The sequence below is a fragment of the Salvia splendens genome, chromosome 2 (genome assembly GCF_004379255.2).
Source record: "Salvia splendens isolate huo1 chromosome 2, SspV2, whole genome shotgun sequence".
NCBI lineage: Eukaryota > Viridiplantae > Streptophyta > Magnoliopsida > Lamiales > Lamiaceae > Salvia > Salvia splendens.
In genome coordinates this window covers 36,935,977-36,958,464 of record NC_056033.1, presented here as the reverse complement: position 1 = coordinate 36,958,464, position 22,488 = coordinate 36,935,977, and the positions used below count along the sequence as shown (strand labels likewise).

General features: G+C 42.2%; 1 protein-coding gene and 1 pseudogene across 1 annotated transcript; one reads left to right on the top strand and one right to left on the bottom strand.

Annotated features, from left to right (window-relative positions):
- The first annotated feature begins 2,304 nt into the window (after positions 1-2,304).
- LOC121792552 (UPF0187 protein At2g45870, chloroplastic-like) lies at positions 2,305-4,647 on the top strand. Its single transcript, XM_042190540.1, has 4 exons — positions 2,305-3,087; positions 3,771-3,938; positions 4,007-4,213; positions 4,289-4,647. The coding sequence occupies exons 1-4, from the start codon at positions 2,458-2,460 to the stop codon at positions 4,490-4,492; spliced, it is 1,209 nt and encodes a 402-aa protein (XP_042046474.1). The 5' UTR covers positions 2,305-2,457; the 3' UTR covers positions 4,493-4,647.
- A 121-nt stretch (positions 4,648-4,768) lies between these two features.
- LOC121792553 lies at positions 4,769-21,660 on the bottom strand (annotated as a pseudogene).
- Positions 21,661-22,488: the final 828 nt, after the last annotated feature.

Here is a 22,488-nt window from a genome sequence, read left to right as displayed (position 1 = left end):
TAAAAGATGGGATCTATACATATTCAATATTAAAAAATATAGAAACTTTCCCTAATTGTATGGTCCTCCCATGTACTCCCTCCGTCCCTAAAGAATATGTATTTTAGATTTGACATTAGTTTTAATGTAAAATTGGGAAAGTAAGAGAGATGTAGAGAGAAAAAGTAATTAAAATATTGTTAGTGGAGAATGAGTTCCGCCTCATTAGAGTGAAAAGAGTTTCCAAAATTGAAAAGTGCATATTCTTGTGGGACGAATGGAGTATATTACTAGTAAGTAGTAGTAGTACATAAATACTTCATCTGTCCCACTATAAGCGAGACGCTTCTTTTAAGTCTAAGATTTAAAAAAAATTATACTATTCAATACCTTAAGTGGATAGGAAAATAAGAAATACTAGTACTACAATAATGTAGAGATAATTTTTCAAAATCTTGGGCTTAAAAAATGCCTCACTTGTGGCAGAACTGAGTGAGACTACATATTAGCGCATAAGAGCATCAGCTTAGCGCATAAGATCATCAGCACTCAGCAGTGGCGTGGAATTCCCGACGAAATTCTCAAAAATACCTCATGCCACGTTATACGGACTTCCCACTGTACTGCCACGTCATAAGGAATTCCAACTGCACAGTGGCGGACATCCCGAAGGACTTCCCGCAATTAAAAAAACCACAAATTCACAAATTAAACAATTTCTGGAATTAAACAATTTACGAAATTAAAATTTCAACACAAATAGGAAAAAAAATTCCATCAAATAAAAAAAAGTACATTTCACCAAATTAAAAAAAACATTTCAATAATTAAAAACTACATCAACGACGACCCATCCGCTGCCATACTTCTTCAATAATATCGTTCTGGAGCCGAACATGGGCTTGTCTTTGGCGCATGTCGGCAAATGCACGGACTCGATCGACATCGTCATGGGGTATCCCCATGCGTACATTGCTAGTGGCCACGCCGTGGCTTGGACCCGCAGCACCAGCATCATCATTGGTCCAATCAGTCAGTGTTGGACCTTCATCTTCGACAATCATGTTGTGCATGATAATACATGCGTACATGATGTCGGCGATGCTGTCAACATACCACAGCCGTGTTGGACCCTTCACTGCCGCCCATCGAGCCTGGAGCACACCAAATGCCTGTTCCACTTCTTTGCGCGCTGTCTCCTGGCGACCCGCAAAATATATCTTCTTTTCATCTGCTGGGCATCCGATCGTCTTCACAAAGACGGGGCACATAGGGTATATCACATCCGCCAAATAATAGCTCATATTGTGTTGGTTGCCGTTGGCGACGAAGTTGACGGCCGGACCAACGCCCATGCACTGCCCTGAATGGAGGACATCAACGTGTGGCCGATGCATCCTAAACCGTCGCCAGAACATGTTCTCCCCAAACCGTGGCTCTGGCGCAAATTAATCCTCATACAACCGAGCGTGGGCAGCGAGGTGGTCCCGGGGTATTATAGTTCGACGATGGATGGGTCGAGGTACTGCCGGCGCCAAGGCCGCTTGTTCCTCCCTCTCCGCTGATTCCCGCACACGTGCATGAATCAGGCGCATCATGTGTTCATAATGCCTACCACTACCACTACCAGCCATTCCGGATATATAAAAGAAACGTAGAGAGAGAAACTTATTAAAACAAGTGGTGCGAATGAAATGCAGTTCAACGAGCCGTATATATATAATTTTTTTAAAAAAATTTAATGTAATAAACGGGAATTCCGCGCGGACGTCCTTGGGAGTCAACGCAATGGCGGATGTCCGCACGCCCGTCGCGACGGAATTTCGCGTAACGCCGCGGAACTGCGGTGTCCTCGGCGGAATTCCGTATCCGTGCATACCATGCACAATGGCGGACGTCCGCCGCGGAATTCCGGCAAGCAGGTCGGAATTCCACCGGGACGGGCGTCATTGCTGATGCTCTAAACTCCCTCTATCCCATAAAGATGGTCCTATTTTTCCATTTCCATCAATCCCACAAAAATTGTCTCATTTCACTTTTTACCATTTTTATAATGGATCTGATATTCCACTAACTCATTTCTACTCATATTTTATTATAAATTTAATTATAAAAGTATGGCTCACATTCCACTAACTTTTTCGACCTACGTTTCATTACATTTCACGTAATTAAAACTTTCCAAATTCTGATTAATTAAATCTAGTTAATTAAAAATCAGGAAATAAAAAATTGAAAATTGAAAATTGAAAATTGAAAATTGAATACAAATTGTGCTATATTAGGTGGATATGGTGATTGGTGGGGAGACATTTGGTGTTGCATTATCTGATTATTATTTGGTTGAAAACAGGAAAATGGTATTGGTGGCTACTGCAAACCTGAGTCACATGTTCACGTTGTTTACCTCCAAATCCTAAAACCTTTCCAACGGCAAACACAAACCCCATTTCTCAATTCCCATCTTCTTCTCCAAAAATGCTTTCCAAATTCCACTACTCACCCTCACCACTCCTCCACCCCTCCACCAAACCAGCCCCCAAATTCCCCTGCGCCTGCCACTCCTCCAAACCCTCCAATTCCCCCCCATTCCGCGATTCCGCCCTACTCTCAGTCCTCTTCGCCATCCCCGACTGGGCCGACGAGATCAAGGAGCGAGGCATGAAGCAGAAGCGCTACCTCTACGACCACGAGAGCTGGGTCCAGCACCGTAGCTCCCTCCGCCACGTCCGCCACCTGCTCACCAGCTTGTCCTCCCGCGTCATCCTCTCCCTCGTCCCGCCCGTCATCGCCTTCACCTCCGTCGCCGTCTTCGTCGCCGTCTACAACACCGCCGTCTCGCTCGATCTACTGCCAGAGTTCTTCCCCATCCTCAGAGCCTCCTCCCTGCCCTACCAGCTCACCGCTCCCGCACTGGCGCTGCTGCTCGTTTTTAGGACGGAGGCGTCGTATTCCAGGTTTGAGGAAGGGAAGATGGCTTGGACTAAGGTTATTTCTGGTGCTGAGGATTTTGCCAGCCAGATTAATGCTAATGTGCGCAGTGCCGATGATGATATGCTTAAGAAGGCCATTTTGCAGTATATCATCGCCTTTCCGGTTGCTCTCAAGGTTGCCATTTGGAAAATTCATCTTCATTGCTGCATATATTGTTTGCATAGGATAGGCTTGAATTGATTTTTCCTCTTACTCTTTACAAAGTGATTGATTTGGGGGAGATTAATTCTGAACTTTAGGTTTCGGTTGGATTCAGGTTTTTCGTTGTTTGATCTATGTTTCAAAAGTGATTGATTTGGGGGAAATGTATTCTGAAGTTTAAGCTTCAGTTGGATTTAGGTTTCGGTTGTTTGATCTATGTTTCAAAAGTGATTGATTTGGGGGAAATGGATTCTGAACGGTAAGCTTCAGTTGGATTTAGGTTTTAGGTTGTTTGATCTATGTTTCAAAAGTGATTGATTTGGGGGAAATGGATTCTGAACTGTAAGCTTCAGTTGGATTTAGGTTTTAGGTTGTTTGATCTATGTTTCAAAAGTGATTGATTTGGGGGAAATGGATTCTGAACTGTAAGCTTCAGTTGGATTTAGGTTTTAGGTTGTTTGATCTCTGTTTCAAAAGTGATTGATTTGGGGGAAATGGATTCTGAACTGTAAGCTTCAGTTGGATTTAGGTTTTTGGTTGTTTGATCTCTGTTTCAAAAGTAGAACTAGTCTTTGAATCTATTGGTATTTTGTAGAGGATTGTATGTATGTAGGTTTTCCAAATGATGATCATGATGAGATGATGATGAAATGCAGTGTCACATCGTTTATGGATCAGATGTTGCACAAGATCTCGACAACTTACTTGAGGTGGATGACCTGTCTGTAGTTCTGAGCTCCAAGCACCGGCCGCGCTGCATCATCGAGTTCATCTCTCAAAGCCTGCAGCTGCTTGATATCGAGGCCACAAAGCGCCATATACTGGTAAAAATCCATTTTTCCTTTGATTTCAGAGGCTCGTTTCAATGTAAAACTGGTTTGAATCCTTGCAGGAATCGAATCTTGGCTGTTTTCAAGAGGGTATCGGAGTGTGTGAACAGATCATGGGCACGCCTATCCCTCTCTCGTACACTAGACTTACCTCCAGATTCCTAGTCCTCTGGCATCTCACTCTCCCTATCATACTTTGGGATGATTGTCATTGGATCGTTGTGCCCGCCACTTTCATTAGTGCTGCTTCTCTATTCTGCATTGAGGAGGTAGAAACACCACTCCACTGCTCACACACAGATACAAACACAGTATCGCTGTTAAATTTGAGGGCTTTTTTACAGGTTGGTGTTCTTATTGAAGAGCCTTTCCCAGTGCTGGCTCTTGATGAGATGTGCCTCAGACTTCGCAGCAACATAGATGAGGTTGTGAGGAATGAGAAGCTCATTCGGGCTCGTGTAAGTGCAAACAGAAACCGGAGTCGTGGGAAGAAACACTCCCAGAATGGATGGCCAAACCCCTTGGAGAAAGACATACAACCTGGTTGAAATTATTCTTAGAAGAGAGTGGCAAAGTTTTGGTGTTAGATAAGTATATATGTGTATAGATGATAGAAGTACGTCAAAGTGAACATCTCGTATATAAAAAAAATGAAAAAAGAAAAGAATTTGGACTAGTATATATACTCATTCAATTATACATATACACATGCTGGTGAAGGAGTTTATGGTGTAAAAATTAACTGTTGAAAAAAATCAGCATTATGGAGGTAAGTCACAGACTCATAATACGATTTGTCTAGGATTAAATTAGTCATGAGATTAATCATGAGAAACAATCTAATTTTAGCATTATGAATCTGTGTCAACTCAAGATACATTAACAGGGGCTGAGCAAAAATGCAACTGAACAAGATACTTCCTTCGTTTTATAGTAATAGAGTCATTTTATAATTTTAGTACTAGTGGAGTCATTCCTTTTTTTTTTAGTAAAAGTCAACACATTTATTATCAGTTACTTTACTTTTTATCTTTATTCTCTCTTCATTTCTCTACCACTTTCATTTCCTACTTTATTCCTCATTTACTTAACCAGACAAGAAAATAAGGCATGCATAACCTACATGCCAAACAACTGAATTAACTGATGTTTTAGCACAATTCTTGGTGGTAATCTAATTCCCTCATTTCCGAGCCAGTTTATTCTCTACCACAAATAATTTCTCTGAATGGGGCAGCTCTGTTATGAGTTGAAAAAAAATTAAAAATAGACTTGATCGATGCCACTGAATATTATAGTTTGGACGCGGAAGCTGGAGCTGGTTCCCTCGCCCTCCTCACTAATCCCTCTTGCGCTATAGAAACCACTAGTTGCTAACAATAATTGATTTCATCAAAAAATACATTCCATTTTAAACTCAACATCGTTCTCTGGTAATTAATGACTTATTTACCTCTCCTGTTCGAGTAAACATTCGTCCACTAACAAATCCACGACCGCTGTGAGAAATTGGACTGTCAATCTGAGAAAAAAACAAAACAAAAACAAAGAGCATTAAAACTTGATCCAACTGTGTAATATGAATATAGGAGTGCGTTGGTTTGGCTATTCACCACATATAGCAGCCAATCGTCAGCTCTAAGAGGCTTGTGAAACCACATCCTGAGACAATAATATTATGCAATCAAATATACAGTGTTCAGATATTGTTCCTTGGAACTCTACAGTTAATCAATCTAATTACAAGAAAATATGAGAAATTTTGACTTACGAATCGTCTAGGCTAACATTTGTTGACTTAAGATCCTTTTCATAATGTTGGTGTAAACTCACTTCGTGAAAAAGCCACTATGCATCTGCAAGGAAGTGGAGTGAACATCAATGCCAATACAGTGTGTGAAAGGGTTAAATGTCTAGTAATATACTGCGGTTTGGTTATTAGTACCCTTCTTATTGCGAATCTGTGAGTCCCCTCGTTATCACTTCATTGTACGTATAAAATTACTGAATCCGCTGTACAATCGTTTATACACAGGATTTTCAATAATTATACGTTCATCCGAAGCAGTGATAAAAAGGAGACTCGCGATAAGAAAGGGGACTCATGTGATCCCCCTCGTACACACACACACGCGCAGATAATACTTTGATATGATTCTGAACATGGCACTATCAATTCAAGTTGATAACAGTTCTTATTTGGTGTCCCAAAGGTTCATGTTTCATAAGCAAATAAGGGAGCGTCTAGGGGCTGGTAAAGGAGAGTGACCTGTGCAAAGCCTGATCATCAGAAAGTATTCCTCTAGCTCTAAACCAGTACCTTAAACTGCAGAGGATAGAACAGAAATGCAAGTGAGAAACTGAGAATGCCTTCAAAATTATTACTACATCACAAATGAATATGACAGAGACTGTGGACGAGATTTTTTGTAATTGGTGCCAGCAGTATCAGGCTCACAGAACCTAACCTCAACGGGCCACGGAAAAAAATCAGTAGCAGCTTCAATGCGGTATGTCCTGCAACACATGTTAATAATCTATAAGGTTTTGACAAATTTCTGCATTTGAGAGGACACGTTTGATAAGAACGAGTAAGAAACTAGACCAGAAAGTGAATTGGGTTGGTTGAGCTCGTGGTACAGTTAAAAGAACGTAATGCTCATGATAAGAAGTCTGACCTCGGAATCCTAGGATCAACAAGACGTTGTTCTTGCAACTCTTCCCTTGATATAAGCTGAAAAGGGAGCAAAAAATTGAAATTCTCCAGAATATAAAAGATACTACTAATAAGAACTGATAAAATCATAATTTAAAACCTTTTCTGGATCAGGCACAGAAGGCATTGCTACCACCTGGTGAATGAACAGTTGTTCCTCTTTCTGTATGTTATAGCAGTGTGTTTAGAAAAGTTGCAATCACAGAACAAAGATATTTAAGTCCAAAAATGGGCTACCAATGCCATCTTTAGTTTCAGCACATTTAAGATGGATTTACCTGAAAAGAAACCATTAGTGTAAACATGACTTTCTCTCTTTGTATAGCTTCTACCCTTCGGGTTGCAAAGCTTTTCCCATCACGTACACGATGCACTTTATATATAATTGTTCCTGAAACCATTATGATACATTTAACTAACTAGATACTTATTTAATTGGAAAGCAATGAACAAACATGTGTAAGTAAGCATGTCAGGATTCAGAATTAGCAATAAAAGTAGAGATACTGAGGAAAGTGAATTCATATGGATACATACTACTAAGATCGCCTGGAAGAATGAAGTATGCATGCAAACTGTGAACAATCTTTTGAGAATCAACAATTTTACATGCTGCAGCCAGTGCCTGCACTCATCACCCAATGCATACAATCAGTAGAAGAGCTCAAACCATAGCAATGTTTGAAGGAAAATAGAGAAGAGCACTATGTAAAAGGCCCATGCTAGGCCAGGTGGAGGCAACAGTATTCAAATGGTAAGCCCATTCAAAAATTTTAGAAATGGCCTTAAGTAGTTACTTAACCAATCACATCATAAATTGCATTTGGCTTCCCAAATGAATTCGAAATAGCAGGACTCTTCGTTTAAACTCAGGCATACCTGTCCGAGAAATTGCCCGCCAAACACGCTTACATGTTTTATTGCATCAGGCAAAGTAGTACATTGGAAAACATCAACCTGTGATGGTGAAGGATAACTATTTTTTGATAGTACAATATAGCCAAACAAATACTATAAACAAGAGGCGAACTCAGGGAAACCAAAAGATACTGTTTGCATACGAATATGATTAGTTTTCCACTTGCCCCTTGTCAAAACTTTGAAGCAAGTAAAGCACCACTTCCCAAAAAAGAGTAACTTCTTGGTACATACCTCTATAGGATCCAGCTGTAAAATTCGCTCAATGAGTGGGCGCTTCTCCTGTGCATCATCCGCACTCCAAATTGATTTTGGTTTTAACAAATGGGCTTGATCACTAGGAAGGACTAAGCAAGTCAGCTGCACACGGAGAAAAGTGAGAGTAGATTCCAGGGCATATTTATAAACATGCCTGCACAATCAGTAAATATATAAGATAACAATGCAACCTTAGACAAAGCAAGCACATCCACTGGCTGAGTAAATGGTGACATACCTGCAATGTAACCTCAGCCTTCAATATATTCTCATATACATTGTATAATGATGCGCACAAATTTCCAAGAATATGTAAGTGGCAATGAGTAAGTATCTAATGTTGGGGTAAGGGAAGACTATTCTGATATGTTACAACAAATACCATCTGTTTTAACAAATTGTATCCACAGAGGAAGTAAAAGTGAAGTTACATTCAGCCCATCTAGTTTATCAATCATTTGTACAACATGAAATTTGTGTACAATGAAAATTTAAGCATTGGCATCTAACCATGGCTAAAAAAGTCATATTGCTTCAAATGATATTCAGCGTGACTTTTACCATCGGACTGTAAAGACTCACAGACCTCAGCCTGCAAGGATGTAAGAGTACAGTTAAGAAAATATCACACAAGCATACAGTACACCTGAATAGTCTATAATGAAAACACCATTACCTCTCCTTCCCATATGAAATAGATCCCATCAGCACCTTCTCCTTCACAAACTATAGAATCTCCTTGGTCTTCATTATTGCAGGCAAAAAATAGAAATTAGATGATTGAAGTAAAAATTGTGAATGTACCAACAATTGTTGCAATGGAAGATTGACAGCTCAATTCTGAAAAGTACAGCAGCACCACAAAGTAAACTGTCTTGCAAAGCTAGTTATGCGCTATTTCTAAATAAAGCTCGTCAAAATCGACATAAGAAAATGAGTCTTTTCCAATGCCATGTAGAAGCCAATTTTTTGCGCTTGCCTTGTTAGCTAACTCACCAAGCTTGCTAAATGCTTTACAGTAACTGGTGTTAGCTCAACTCAATTAACTCGTCAATAGACATATAACGATTGAGCTACCATCTCAGATAAATTCTACTAGTTCCCAACAAACAATCATCCCGATAAAAAAAACCGTCTTAGAACTCGAGAACAAATCATTTGCCAAAAGATGAAATTCGAGAAAGCAAACACAAATTCGTAACAAAAACTACCATAGTGCTTGACGAATACGACTTCGGCGATCTTCTTTTGAGACTGTTGGGTTGCGTTGCCGCTGATCTCACACACGTAATCGAGAAAATAAAGCACGCAAACGATATAACGTGGTTCGGTGATAAACCACCTACGTCCACGGAGAAGATGACCGGAATCTTATTGATGAACTCTTTACAATTACAATGAACTCACACTCACACTCTACCGCTCACAACCGCTCGCTATCTTGAGAATTAATCTCTCTGGGTGTGTGTGTATATGGTGTAATTCTGCTACTTCACTACTGAGCTCTATCGAGCTATTTATACAAGATGCAATCAAGAAATAAAATCCAACTAACTCAATTTCCCAAAGTTAGTTATAACCGCTACTCGGCTCAAAACCGAACTCTTCCTTCTCGGCTAGTTCCAGCTCAAAGCCGAGCTTCCTTCTTCTGCCTTCTTCTTCTCGGCTAGTTCCAGGCTAGTTCCAGCTCGGTAAGCCGAGCTTACCGAACTCCTTTCACCGAACTCCTTTCTAGCCGAACTCCTTTCTAGCCGAACTCCTTTCTAGCCGAGCTAGCTCAAAGCCGAGCTTCATTTCTTGATCTCTTCTTTGAGCTGCAGCTCGGCTCCAACACTCGATCAAATCAGTAGTTTGCACGGACACACTTTCACAAATCTCCACCTTGTCCTTGCAAAACTCCATCAATATCTAGATTCCCTTCTCAATCCTGTTCCATACTTCAACATTCCACAATTTCCACCAACTTCAAGCAATGCTTGAACTTCAAAGTTGGTAGTGACTTGGTTAACATGTCTGAGGCATTTTCTTCAGTGGGAACCTTCACCACATTGATCTTCCCACTCTGAATTTCGTCTCTGATGAAGTGCCTCCTTACATCGATATGTTTAGATCTCTCATGGAACATTTGGTGCTTGGCTAAGCATATGGCTGAATTGCTGTCACAATTAATCATTACTGCTCCCAGCTCTATCCCCAGATCTTGTAAGATTCCTTGTAGCCATTTTCCCTCCTTTGCGGCCTCTGTTAGTGCAATATATTCTGCCTCAGTTGTGGACAATGCGACCACCGGTTGTAGATTCGACTTCCAACTAATGGCTGTACCAAACAAAGTGAATATGTAGCCGCTTTGGGACTTCCTATTATCCAAGTTGGCCGCATAATCAGAATCACAGTAGCCTACAAGAATCTCATCTTTCTCAGACCATGCTTTTCCACCAAATCTCAAACCAATCATAACAGATCCTCCCAAATATTTCAAGATCCATTTCAGAGCCATCCAGTGTTCTCTACCCGGATCAGCCATGTACCTGCTAGCCACGCTTATAGCATGAGCCACATCCGGCCTTGTACATATCATCAAGTACATTATGCTTCCCACTATATTCGCATATGGTATCGCACTCATTTCCCTTCTGATTTCATCGGTTTTAGGCGCCTGTTCTTTGCTCAACTTAAAATGGCCTGCTAATGGAGTAGAGACTGCCTTTGCATTTGTCACCTGATATTTCCTTATCACTTTCTTGATGTACTCAGCTTGCACAAGCCTCAGTTCCTTCTTCTTCCTATTTCTGACAATGTCCATGCCTAGGATTCGTTTTGCCTCCCCAAGATCCTTCATCTCAAACTTTTGTTTAAGCTCATCTTTTACAATCTGCAATTTGTTGGATTCTGGGATTACAAAGATAACTACCGGGCGTAATACAACCCAAAAGAAAGGAAAGGAAGAACTGAACTTAAAAATACAACGTATAATCGAAACTACTAAACCAGTGTGATTAGCCGAGTCGAGGAGGCCTCTTCCCGCAAGACGAGATACGCCCCGGTAGTGCTCTTCGGTTTGGCGTGTCGTCCCCAAAGGTAAAACGGCTACGTCTCTATTGATGCAGCACCGCAATCAACAGAGCTCCGGCGAACTGGATGGAGGAGAGGGCAGAGCTTCGACAGAAAAAACTATGCAGGGAGAGGGAGAGAGCTTATGATGCAGAATGCTTTTTGAATTGTGTAGTGATGCATGGAATGGCTGGCCTATTTATAGGCTCAGTCCACTGCAGGGGGTCAACAGCCATGATGGCTGTCATCATGGCAATTCGTAACCGACGTCGGTTACAGACGTGTGGCAGGAGTGTGCCATCCGTGTGTGGAGCGTGTGGATTTCTCACGTGGCAACCGTGACTGTGCCTCGCTTGACGACGTGTCAAGCCACTTGGATTGCTGACTCGGCGGTGGTCCAAAAAGAATAGTTTGGGCCAAGCACCAAGCCCAAAGACCACCCAAAGACCAATTGCCAAGATCCAAGTCCAAGTCCAAGTCCAAGTCCAAGATCGAGATCGAGATCGAGATCGGGATCGAGATCGGGATCGGGCTCGGGATCGGGCTCGGGCCCGGGCCCGAGGCCCGAGGCCCGCGGCCCGCGCCCGCGACCACGAGCACGAGCACGAGCACGAGCACGTGCACGGGCACGGGCACGGGCTCGGGCTCGGGCGGGCGGGCGGCGGCGGCGCGCGCGTGTGCGCGCGTGTGGGCTCTTTCACCCATCTTGGTCCACTATAATTATTAAGTAACATAAAGTCACTTAATTTATACACATTAAAGATGTGTTAATCCTCCAATGTGGGATAATTAACACTAGTTAATTATTCCCTAAGCTCCATCTCCAAGCTTTAATTAAAAGCTAATTATGCCCAACTTTAATCCACTATTTCTCACTCACCGGAAATCGGATTTGAGAAAGTGAATATACTACATTTACCTACGTAAAATGTAGATCGACGCTATGTCATTTAATTTCACAAAATTAAATGTCTCGTCACATTTATTATTTGGTCAAAATCCATTGACCGGGCATATTTAATCCATGATTTTTTACAATCCCCCACATGAGTGGAAATAGCCGAATGCATATGCATGCAGACACAAGCTCAACCCTCGCGAGGTATATAAGCATAAGGATAGGTAGTTGTTGACTTTGAACCCTCCATAGTCGACACCATCGGATACACAGGCGGCTTAGTAGCGCGATGCTTTGAACTAATCCCCCACGGCGTGCACCGAGACAATGGTGTTAACACTTAAACACCTCAACCTCATCCGTTCTCACGTTTTGTGTCCATTGCGGTCTTGGACACCACTTTGGATTCATAAGTGCGTTTTTTATGAAGCGACCACACTTCGCACTTACGTAGGTGATTCTTAGTCAAGTACCTTGCCATACTTGGTCTCTTTGAGAATTCCATCTCTTTGAGATCCTTAAGAACCATTAAAAGTCATAGACTTAGCCTTTACCACGAGGCAAGTTCTCCAACACTCTATTGCTCTCTAGGGAATAGATATAGTTTGAGTGTTTTTCCATGAACTCTCATAGCTTAGTTGTCCCTTTGAACCAAGTTCTTGGGATCTCCAGTCATCATGGTTGGGTTACCACTATGACAATTCTTTAGTTTGTGGATTTCAAACCCATTCCCTCTAGCAACTTATTCATTTGATCACGGTTTAACCCTTTGGTTAGCGGATCCGCTAGATTATCTATTGACTTCACATAGTCAATTGTAATCACCCCTGTTGTGATCAAATGTCTCACGGTGTTATGTCGTCGACGTATATGTCGAGACTTACCGTTATAGAAACCATTGTTTGCCCTTCCAATAGCCGCTTGGCTATCGCAGTGAATCAGCACTGGTGGCACTGGCTTAGACCAACATGGAATGTCTTCAAGGAAGTTCTTAAGCCACTCGGCTTCCTCACCAGCCTTATCCAAGGCAATGAACTCCGATTCCATTGTTGATCGGGCTATACAGGTCTGTTTTGTGGATTTCCACGATACAGCACCACCCCCAATAGTAAAGACATATCCACTTGTTGAAAGTGAGTCTCTATTATCGGATATCCAATTGGCATCACAGTACCCTTCAAGCACCGGGGGGTATCTCGAGAAGTGTAGCCCAAGATTTTGAGTGTGTTTTAAATATCTCAAAACCCTCACAAGAGCTCTCCAATGCTCTTTGCTTGGATTGCTCGTGTAACGACTTAACTTGTTCACGGCACAAGCAATGTCAGGTCGAGTGCAATTAGTCAAGTACATAATGCACCCGATGACCCGTGCATACTCTTCTTGTGCAACGGGCTCGCCTTTGTTTTTGCTCAAGTGAACGTCGAGTTCAATTGGAGTCTTAACCGGCGCGCCATCATAGGCTTTGAATTTATTCAATATCTTCTCAACATAATGTGATTGTGTTAAGATGATTCCATCATTCGTTCTTAGAATCTTCATTCCAAGAATTACATCGGCTAGACCCATGTCTTTCATGTCAAAGTTTCTCTTTAACATGGCCTTTGTATCGTTAATTACTTGAGTGTTGCTACCCAAGATTAACATATCATCAACGTAGAGACACACTATAACATGACCGTTATTAGTGCTCTTGATGTAGACACATTTGTCGCACTCGTTGATTTTAAACCCATTTGATAACATCACATTATCAAACTTCAAGTGCCATTGCAATGGCGCTTGTTTCAATCCATATAGGGATTTCACGAGCTTGCATACCTTTTTCTCTTGTCCAGGTACTACAAACCCTTCGGGTTGTTCCATGTAGATTTCGTCTTCTAGTTCACCATTCAGAAACGCGGTCTTTACATCCATTTGATGAATCTCGAGATTGTGCAATGCAGCAATAGCGAGAAGCACCCGGATAGATGTAATCCTTGTTACAGGTGAATAGGTATCGAAGAAGTCATGTCCTTCTTTTTGTTTAAAACCCTTTACTACTAATCGGGCTTTATACTTATCAACTGTTCCATCGGCCTTAAACTTTCTTTTAAGAACCCATTTGCATCCTAAAGGTTTAGCACCTTCGGGCAAATCAACCAACACCCATGTGTGGTTTAGCAAAATTGAATCAATTTCGCTTTGAACAGCTTCTCTCCAATGCAGCCCGTCTGGGCCAGCAAAGGCTACTTTTATCGATGTTGGTTCTTCATCCAACATGAAAGCAATGTAGTCAGGACCAAAAGTTTTTGGTGTTCTGACTCTATTACCACGTCTTAGTACTGTATCTTTTGGATCGGGCCTTGCACGCTTGCGCGATTCAGGTTCCGCATCTGTTGATTTAGAACTAGTGGCTTCTTCTTCCACTTGTTTAGAACTAGTGGCTTCTTCAATTCTTGTCTCAGAATTGGTTGATACTTTTTCCTTATCTTTGCAAGGAAAGGTATTTTCGAGAAATACAGCATTCCTCGACTCAATTGTTGTTCCTACTGTGATAGTCGATATTTCAGACTTGTGAACAACAAATCGATATGCACTACTGTTAAGTGCATATCCAATGAAGATGCAATCAACCGTCTTAGGTCCGATTGTAACTTCTTTGGGCGGAGGAACCATCACCTTTGCCAAACACCCCCACACTTTGAGGTATTTGTAGGATGGCTTCCTTCCCTTCCACAACTCATAAGGAGTAACATCTTTTCCTTTGAGAGGGATTTTATTCAAGATATAGTTTGCTGTCAAAACAGCTTCCCCCCACATGTTATGTGGTAATCCTGAACTGAGTAGCAGTGCATTCATCATCTCTTTTAGAGTTCGATTCTTGCGTTCTGCAACACCATTAGATTGTGGTGAATATGGAGCAGTTGTTTGATGAATTATACCACTTGCGTTGCATAACTCCTCAAACGGGGCTACATATTCGCCTCCTCTATCGCTTCGAATCATTTTGATTTTACAACCAAGTTGATTCTCAACTTCGTTCTTATAATTTTTGAACGCCTCTATTGCTTCATCTTTGCTTCTTAAAAGATAAATGTAGCAATATCTTGTGCAATCATCTATGAAAGTGATAAAGTACTTTTTACCACCTCTAGTTTGCAACATCTTTAAATCACATACATCCGTGTGAATTAATTCAAGGGGTTTTGTGCTTCGTTCAACCGAGTGAAACGGCAACTTAGTCATTTTTGCTTCAAGACAAATTTCACATTTATCTTGGATATCCAATTCATTAGCCTTTAGTAAATCTAAATTTACTAATCTTTTAATGGCTTTTGAATTTACATGTCCCAATCTACAATGCCACAAATTTGAAGACTCAATCAAATAAGAGGAAGTAGATGCTTTATTCTTATTGGCCAATGGCTTCGCAACACTTCGAGTTGCTACACTAAGCTTGAAAAGCCCATCGGTTACATAACCTTTTCCGATGGATTTTCCAAACTTATACAAGACAAACCTATCGGACTCAAATACAAGTTTAAACCCTTTATTAACTAGTATTGATCCTGACACTAGGTTCTTGCGGATGTCCGGGACATGCAGCACATCCTTCAAAGTGATAGTTAGGCCAGACGTCATCATGAGAATCACGTTGCCAACGCCGAGGACTTCTGACGATGCTTGATTCCCCATGTTGATCTTCCTCCCTTCAACAGCAGTGTAGGAGGCAAACTTGCTCCTGTCGGAGCAAACATGAGCAGTAGCGCCGGTGTCGATGTACCAGCCTCCCTTGTTATCAACAAGGTTAACCTCTTCAGTGACCACTGCAATGAGGTCGTTCTCATCCCAGTCCTTGAACTCCTTCTCAACGACGTGGGCTGCCGGCTTCTTCTTCTTGCTGCGGCAGTCTTTGGCAAAGTGGCCCGGTTTGCCACATTTGTAGCAGTCGCCTTCAAACTTCTTTGAAGGCTGCTTTCCCTTCCCTTTGTCGTTTGGACGGTTTGGGCGAGGGCGTTTGTTGGAGGGACCGCCCCGCTCCAACAGGTTGGCTTTGGCTTCATTTGGGGTGAAGCCCTTAGCCTTTTGATCACTTTTGCGCACGTCGGCCTCAATGCGCAACTTCACGATCAAGTCTTCAAGGGTCATCTGCTTTCGCTTGTGCTTGAGATAACTCTTGAAGTCCTTCCAACTTGGAGGGAGCTTGTCAATGATCGTGCACCTTAGGAACTTATCGGGCAAGGTCATCCCTTCAGCCACTAAGGAGTGGATGATCATTTGGAGCTCTTGGACTTGCTCCATGATGGGTCGAGAGTCGACCATCTTGTAGTCCATAAACTTGGATGCTACAACCTGTTCAGTCCCTGCAGCATTGTCTATGCTATATTTCTTCTCTAGGCTTTCCCACATTTGTTTAGATGTGGTTACATTGGAGTATACATTATAGAGGCTATCATCTAATGCACTTAAAATAAAGTTTTTACATAGATAATCCCCTTTTCTCCAAGCTTCATAGTCCGCCATGACTTCGAGCCTAGTCTCTTGGTCGCTTGGCGCGGGCGGCGGTGGTGGCAGCGGCGGTGTTGGAGTCGGTAGACATCTCCAGCAAAGGTGTTTAATATTTCGAAAGTTTTAGTTCAGTTTAGAAGTCCAAATTCCTTCAAAGGCAAGTTATCTCGTCTTGCGATTGTTGGATTCTGGGATTACAAAGATAACTACCGGGCGTAATACAACCCAAAAGAAAGGAAAGGAAGAACTGAACTTAAAAATACAACGTATAATCGAAACTACTAAACCAGTGTGATTAGCCGAGTCGAGGAGGCCTCTTCCCGCAAGACGAGATACGCCCCGGTAGTGCTCTTCGGTTTGGCGTGTCGTCCCCAAAGGTAAAACGGCTACGTCTCTATTGATGCAGCACCGCAATCAACAGAGCTCCGGCGAACTGGATGGAGGAGAGGGCAGAGCTTCGACAGAAAAAACTATGCAGGGAGAGGGAGAGAGCTTATGATGCAGAATGCTTTTTGAATTGTGTAGTGATGCATGGAATGGCTGGCCTATTTATAGGCTCAGTCCACTGCAGGGGGTCAACAGCCATGATGGCTGTCATCATGGCAATTCGTAACCGACGTCGGTTACAGACGTGTGGCAGGAGTGTGCCATCCGTGTGTGGAGCGTGTGGATTTCTCACGTGGCAACCGTGACTGTGCCTCGCTTGACGACGTGTCAAGCCACTTGGATTGCTGACTCGGCGGTGGTCCAAAAAGAATAGTTTGGGCCAAGCACCAAGCCCAAAGACCACCCAAAGACCAATTGCCAAGATCCAAGTCCAAGTCCAAGTCCAAGTCCAAGTCCAAGATCAAGATCGAGATCGAGATCGGGATCGAGATCGGGATCGGGCTCGGGATCGGGCTCGGGCCCGGGCCCGGGCCCGAGGCCCGAGGCCCGCGGCCCGCGACCACGAGCACGAGCACGAGCACGAGCACGTGCACGGGCACGGGCACGGGCTCGGGCTCGGGCTCGGGCGGGCGGGCGGCGGCGGCGCGCGCGTGTGCGCGCGTGTGGGCTCTTTCACCCATCTTGGTCCACTATAATTATTAAGTAACATAAAGTCACTTAATTTATACACATTAAAGATGTGTTAATCCTCCAATGTGGGATAATTAACACTAGTTAATTATTCCCTAAGCTCCATCTCCAAGCTTTAATTAAAAGCTAATTATGCCCAACTTTAATCCACTATTTCTCACTCACCGGAAATCGGATTTGAGAAAGTGAATATACTACATTTACCTACGTAAAATGTAGATCGACGCTATGTCATTTAATTTCACAAAATTAAATGTCTCGTCACATTTATTATTTGGTCAAAATCCATTGACCGGGCATATTTAATCCATGATTTTTTACACAATTCACTCAAGCTTGATCCAGCTAGTAGAATATCATCTACATACAGTAACAGGTAGGCTATTATCAAATCTCCACTTCTCTTGACATATACACAGCTATCAAAGCTGGATCTCTCAAACTCCATCAGCTCCATTTGCTCATGGAACTTCTTGTTCCACTGCCTACTGCTCTGCTTGAGCCCGTATAGGCTTTTCTTAAGTAAGCAAACCTTCTTTTCTTCTCCAGGCCTTTCAAAACCCTTAGGCTGCATCATATAGATCGTCTCCTCTAGATCCCCATGTAAAAAAGCTGTTTTTACATCGAGTTGATGCAGCTCCCAATCAAAATGAGCTGTCAAGGCCAATAAGATCCGAATGGAGGTGTGTTTTACCACTGGAGAGAACACCTCAGTGTAGTCAATACCTTCTACTTGTGTGAATCCTCTAGCTACCAACCTTGCCTTAAAACGTATGCTTTCAACTTCCCCAACTTCAACCTTCTTCTTAAATAGCCACTTGCAACTTATGAGTTTCTGAGTCCCTGGGTCATTCACCAAAATCCAAGTCCCATTTCTCAACAAGGACTCTATTTCTTCTTCCATGGCTCTGATCCATTTCTGACTTTCTTTGCATTTTATGGCTTCTTCATAGGTTGAAGGCTCTGAGAACATGAGCACCTCTGCTACACAAAGAGCAAAGAAGCTCATATCATAATCTGAAAACCTGCTGGGCAAGCCTGCATTCCTTCTTGGATTTCTTCTGTTTCCTTGATTTGATGGATCTCCACCTCTTGTGTTTTCATCTGACTGAGAACTGGAAGCTCCACCTTCTTCTTGGTGTTCAGAGATTTCAACATCCTCATCAGCATCAGACCAAGCAGATTTCTCATCAAACTCAAACTCTTGAATGCTAGAGCTACTGTCACCACCAGGGGGTGCTCTACTTTTCTTGAATGGCATTTCTCCTTCATCGAACACTACATCTCTACTCACAATGATATTCTGACCCCCTTCATCCATATTCCATAACCTATACCCCTTCACTCCATCTTGGTATCCCAACATCACACATTTTCTTGCTCTTGGTTCCAACTTATTCTGCTTGATATGTGCATAAGCCGCACACCCAAAAATCTTCAAGCCTGAGTAGTCTCCCAAAGTTCCATACCATCTCTGATCAGGAGTCTCATTAGAAATTGATGAAGAGGGGCATTTGTTAATCAGATCAGCTGCAGTAGAAACAGCCTCTGCCCAAAATTTCTTTGGCATTCCAGAGTAGAACAACATGCATCTCACTCTTTCTAGCAACGTCCTGTTCATCCTCTCTGCCAGCCCGTTCTGTTGAGGGTTCCTTGGCACGGTCCTATGCCTTCTTATCCCTTTCATTTTACAGAAGCTATCAAACTCAGTAGATAAGAACTCCATCCCATTATCAGTTCTTAAGTACTTAAGCACTGACCCTTTCTCATTTTCATATCTAGTATGCCATTCTCTAAACCTCTCAAATGCTTGAGACTTCTCTTTGAGGATGTAAACCCATACCTTTCTTGAATAGTCATCTATAATAGATATGAAATACTTACCTCCACCTATGGATTCTGCTGGAGAAGGCCCCCATAAGTCACTGTGAGCATATACAAAGGGAGCTGTTGTAGTGTGCTTTCCACCAGAGAATGGTAGCCTTTTTGCCTTTCCAAGAATACAAGACTCACATTTGTTGAGCCTCTCTGATGTCCCCAGCCTCATTACACCCAGCTTAGCAAGCTCCTTGATGCCTTTTTCCCCCACATGCCCAAGTCTAGCATGCCACAGATCCAGGCTCTCTGACTGAGTAACATTTGCTGCATTGATCACGGTTTCACCCACCAAGTAATACAGGCTATTCTTTCTTTTGGCCTCCATGACTATTCTGGGACCCTTTGTCACCCTGAGCACTCCGTTACTGGACTCAAACCTGTAGCCCTTGGACTCCAGCAGCCCTAAAGAAATCAAGTTTCTCTTGATCTGAGGTATGAACCTCACTTCTGTGAGAGTTTTTACACTACCATCACTCACCTTCAGCTTGATTTCTCCAATCCCTCTAACATCACATGTCTGATCATTCCCCAACATTACTGATCCTGTGTGTGCTGTCAACTTTTGAAACCAGGATCTGTGGGAGCATATATGAAAGGAGCAACCCGAGTCCATGATCCAACATTCTTCAATTCTTGCCCCTGAGAGTATATTCAAGGCCTCATTGGCCTCCACTTCCTGAGCAAGATCTGCAGTATTTGAACCTGCATTGATCGCTTGTTCTTGCTTCCTTTTCCAAGCAAAACATGCCTTCTTCAAGTGACCCGGCTTTCTGCAATAGTAGCAGCTTCTAGTCTCCCTCTCTCCCTCAGCCTTATCTTTGTTTTGTTTCTTCTTGTTGAAAACTTTCTTGTTCTGACCCTTCTTCAAGAAAAGACTCTCAGCCACTGGATCATTTTGTCTAGTAGAAGTGGAATAATCATTCTTATGCGATTCCTTCATTTTCAGAGCAGAATGAATTTCTTCATATGTAACCTTGGACTCTCTTCCAAGTAACACCGCATCCTTGAAGTGTTCAAAACTCTTAGGAAGCGAATTCAGCAGCATCAAGGCTTTATCTTCATCCTTGATCATTTCATCGATATTTTCCAAATCATCTACACACTTACCAAATTCTTCAAGTTGCTCTGTAATTCCTCTCGCATCTGAGAATCTGAATGCAAGGAGCTTCTGCTTCAGGTGTAAACGATTTGTAATGGACTTGGTCATGTACAATGACTCAAGTTTTGTCCATACTCCCGCAGCTGTCTCCTCTTTGGAGACTTCCCTCAGAACCCTATCTGACAAATTCAAGATTAGGGTGCTGTAGGCTCTATACTGCATATCCTGAAGCTTTCCTTTCTCTTTTTCATCGACCTCCGCTTCTTTCTCGGCATCGACTTCATTCTTCAAGATATTCCATAGGCCCTGCTGCATCAAGATGGCCTTTATCTTCAACCTCCACAGCCCAAAGTCATTTTTCCCGGTGAACTTCTCCACCTCAAACTTAGCTGTAGACATTTCTCAAACAGACGGTGGGCAATCGCCAAGATCAGCTCAAGTACCGGAATTCTTGGACCCTAACTATCCCAGAAAGCAATCAAGAACTCCTTTGGGAAATTCCCACAGACGGCGCCACCTGTTGGGTTGCGTTGCCGCTGATCTCACACACGTAATCGAGAAAATAAAGCACGCAAACGATATAACGTGGTTCGGTGATAAACCACCTACGTCCACGGAGAAGATGACCGGAATCTTATTGATGAACTCTTTACAATTACAATGAACTCACACTCACACTCTACCGCTCACAACCGCTCGCTATCTTGAGAATTAATCTCTCTGGGTGTGTGTGTATATGGTGTAATTCTGCTACTTCACTACTGAGCTCTATCGAGCTATTTATACAAGATGCAATCAAGAAATAAAATCCAACTAACTCAATTTCCCAAAGTTAGTTATAACCGCTACTCGGCTCAAAACCGAACTCTTCCTTCTCGGCTAGTTCCAGCTCAAAGCCGAGCTTCCTTCTTCTGCCTTCTTCTTCTCGGCTAGTTCCAGGCTAGTTCCAGCTCGGTAAGCCGAGCTTACCGAACTCCTTTCACCGAACTCCTTTCTAGCCGAACTCCTTTCTAGCCGAACTCCTTTCTAGCCGAGCTAGCTCAAAGCCGAGCTTCATTTCTTGATCTCTTCTTTGAGCTGCAGCTCGGCTCCAACACTCGATCAAATCAGTAGTTTGCACGGACACACTTTCACAGAGACGAACTCGGCAGCATCTGGAGCAGCGGCACACACCCCAAAAACTCGATCACTGTTACTTGAAACCAATAATGTGAGAAAACCACAATTGCTCCAAATCAAAGTACATAAGAGTTCAACGTAATAGAATTGAATCGTAGGAGTAAGATTGAATAGAGAAAGAACCTGATTCGGGAATCATCGCTACAAAATTGAGGCAATTGAGAAGCGAGGAAATGTGAATTTATGAGGCGCGAAGCCTAAATATAGCAGTTTTAAATACCGTTATGAAGGAATATAACTTTTCAACTCTCTTTTGTTTTACATTTATTTTGGGAAAAAGCATTAAATAATATAGTACTACTGGCCTCGTTAGTTGGATTGGCTCTATTCATTTTGAAATATTGCACTAATAGAGATTAGTTGAGAAAAAATTCCCTAGACATACCAAATTACGTAGTGAGTGGGTATGTCAACAAATAAAAAAATTCATTAGTCTAGGCATATCAAATGGCATAGTGAGTTGGTATGTCCAATAAATAATTTGTTAGTATGCATTGAATCTGTTTCCTAATTGGGTTAGGATTATGTTTCTTAATTAGGATAAGATCTCATGTGTGCCTATTTATACGAGGATAGGACACATAATTCTGTGATCTGAGATCCAATCTGAAATCTGTAGCCATAATCTGAAAACAATCTGAATAAAATCTGTTCTCCGTTCCTGCCCGTGGATGTAGCCAATTGGCGAACCATGTAAATCTGTGTCCTCTTTACGTTTCTGTTTGTCTCGATTATACAATTGCTCTATTCTGTCACAGCATATTTATTTGACAAATGAAATCCTAAAAAAAGTCATATTTCAACTCTACATAACCATACATGAAAACTAATGAATGTAGATATAAATTTAATTATTACTTTTAATTATGGAATTTTCTCCAAATTATTTACATTCCTTACGTACTCTCAAGTCCCAACTGTATCTAATGGAAATAATATGTACGTACATGCTATTAAAAAAAGTAGTATAAAAAACTGAAAA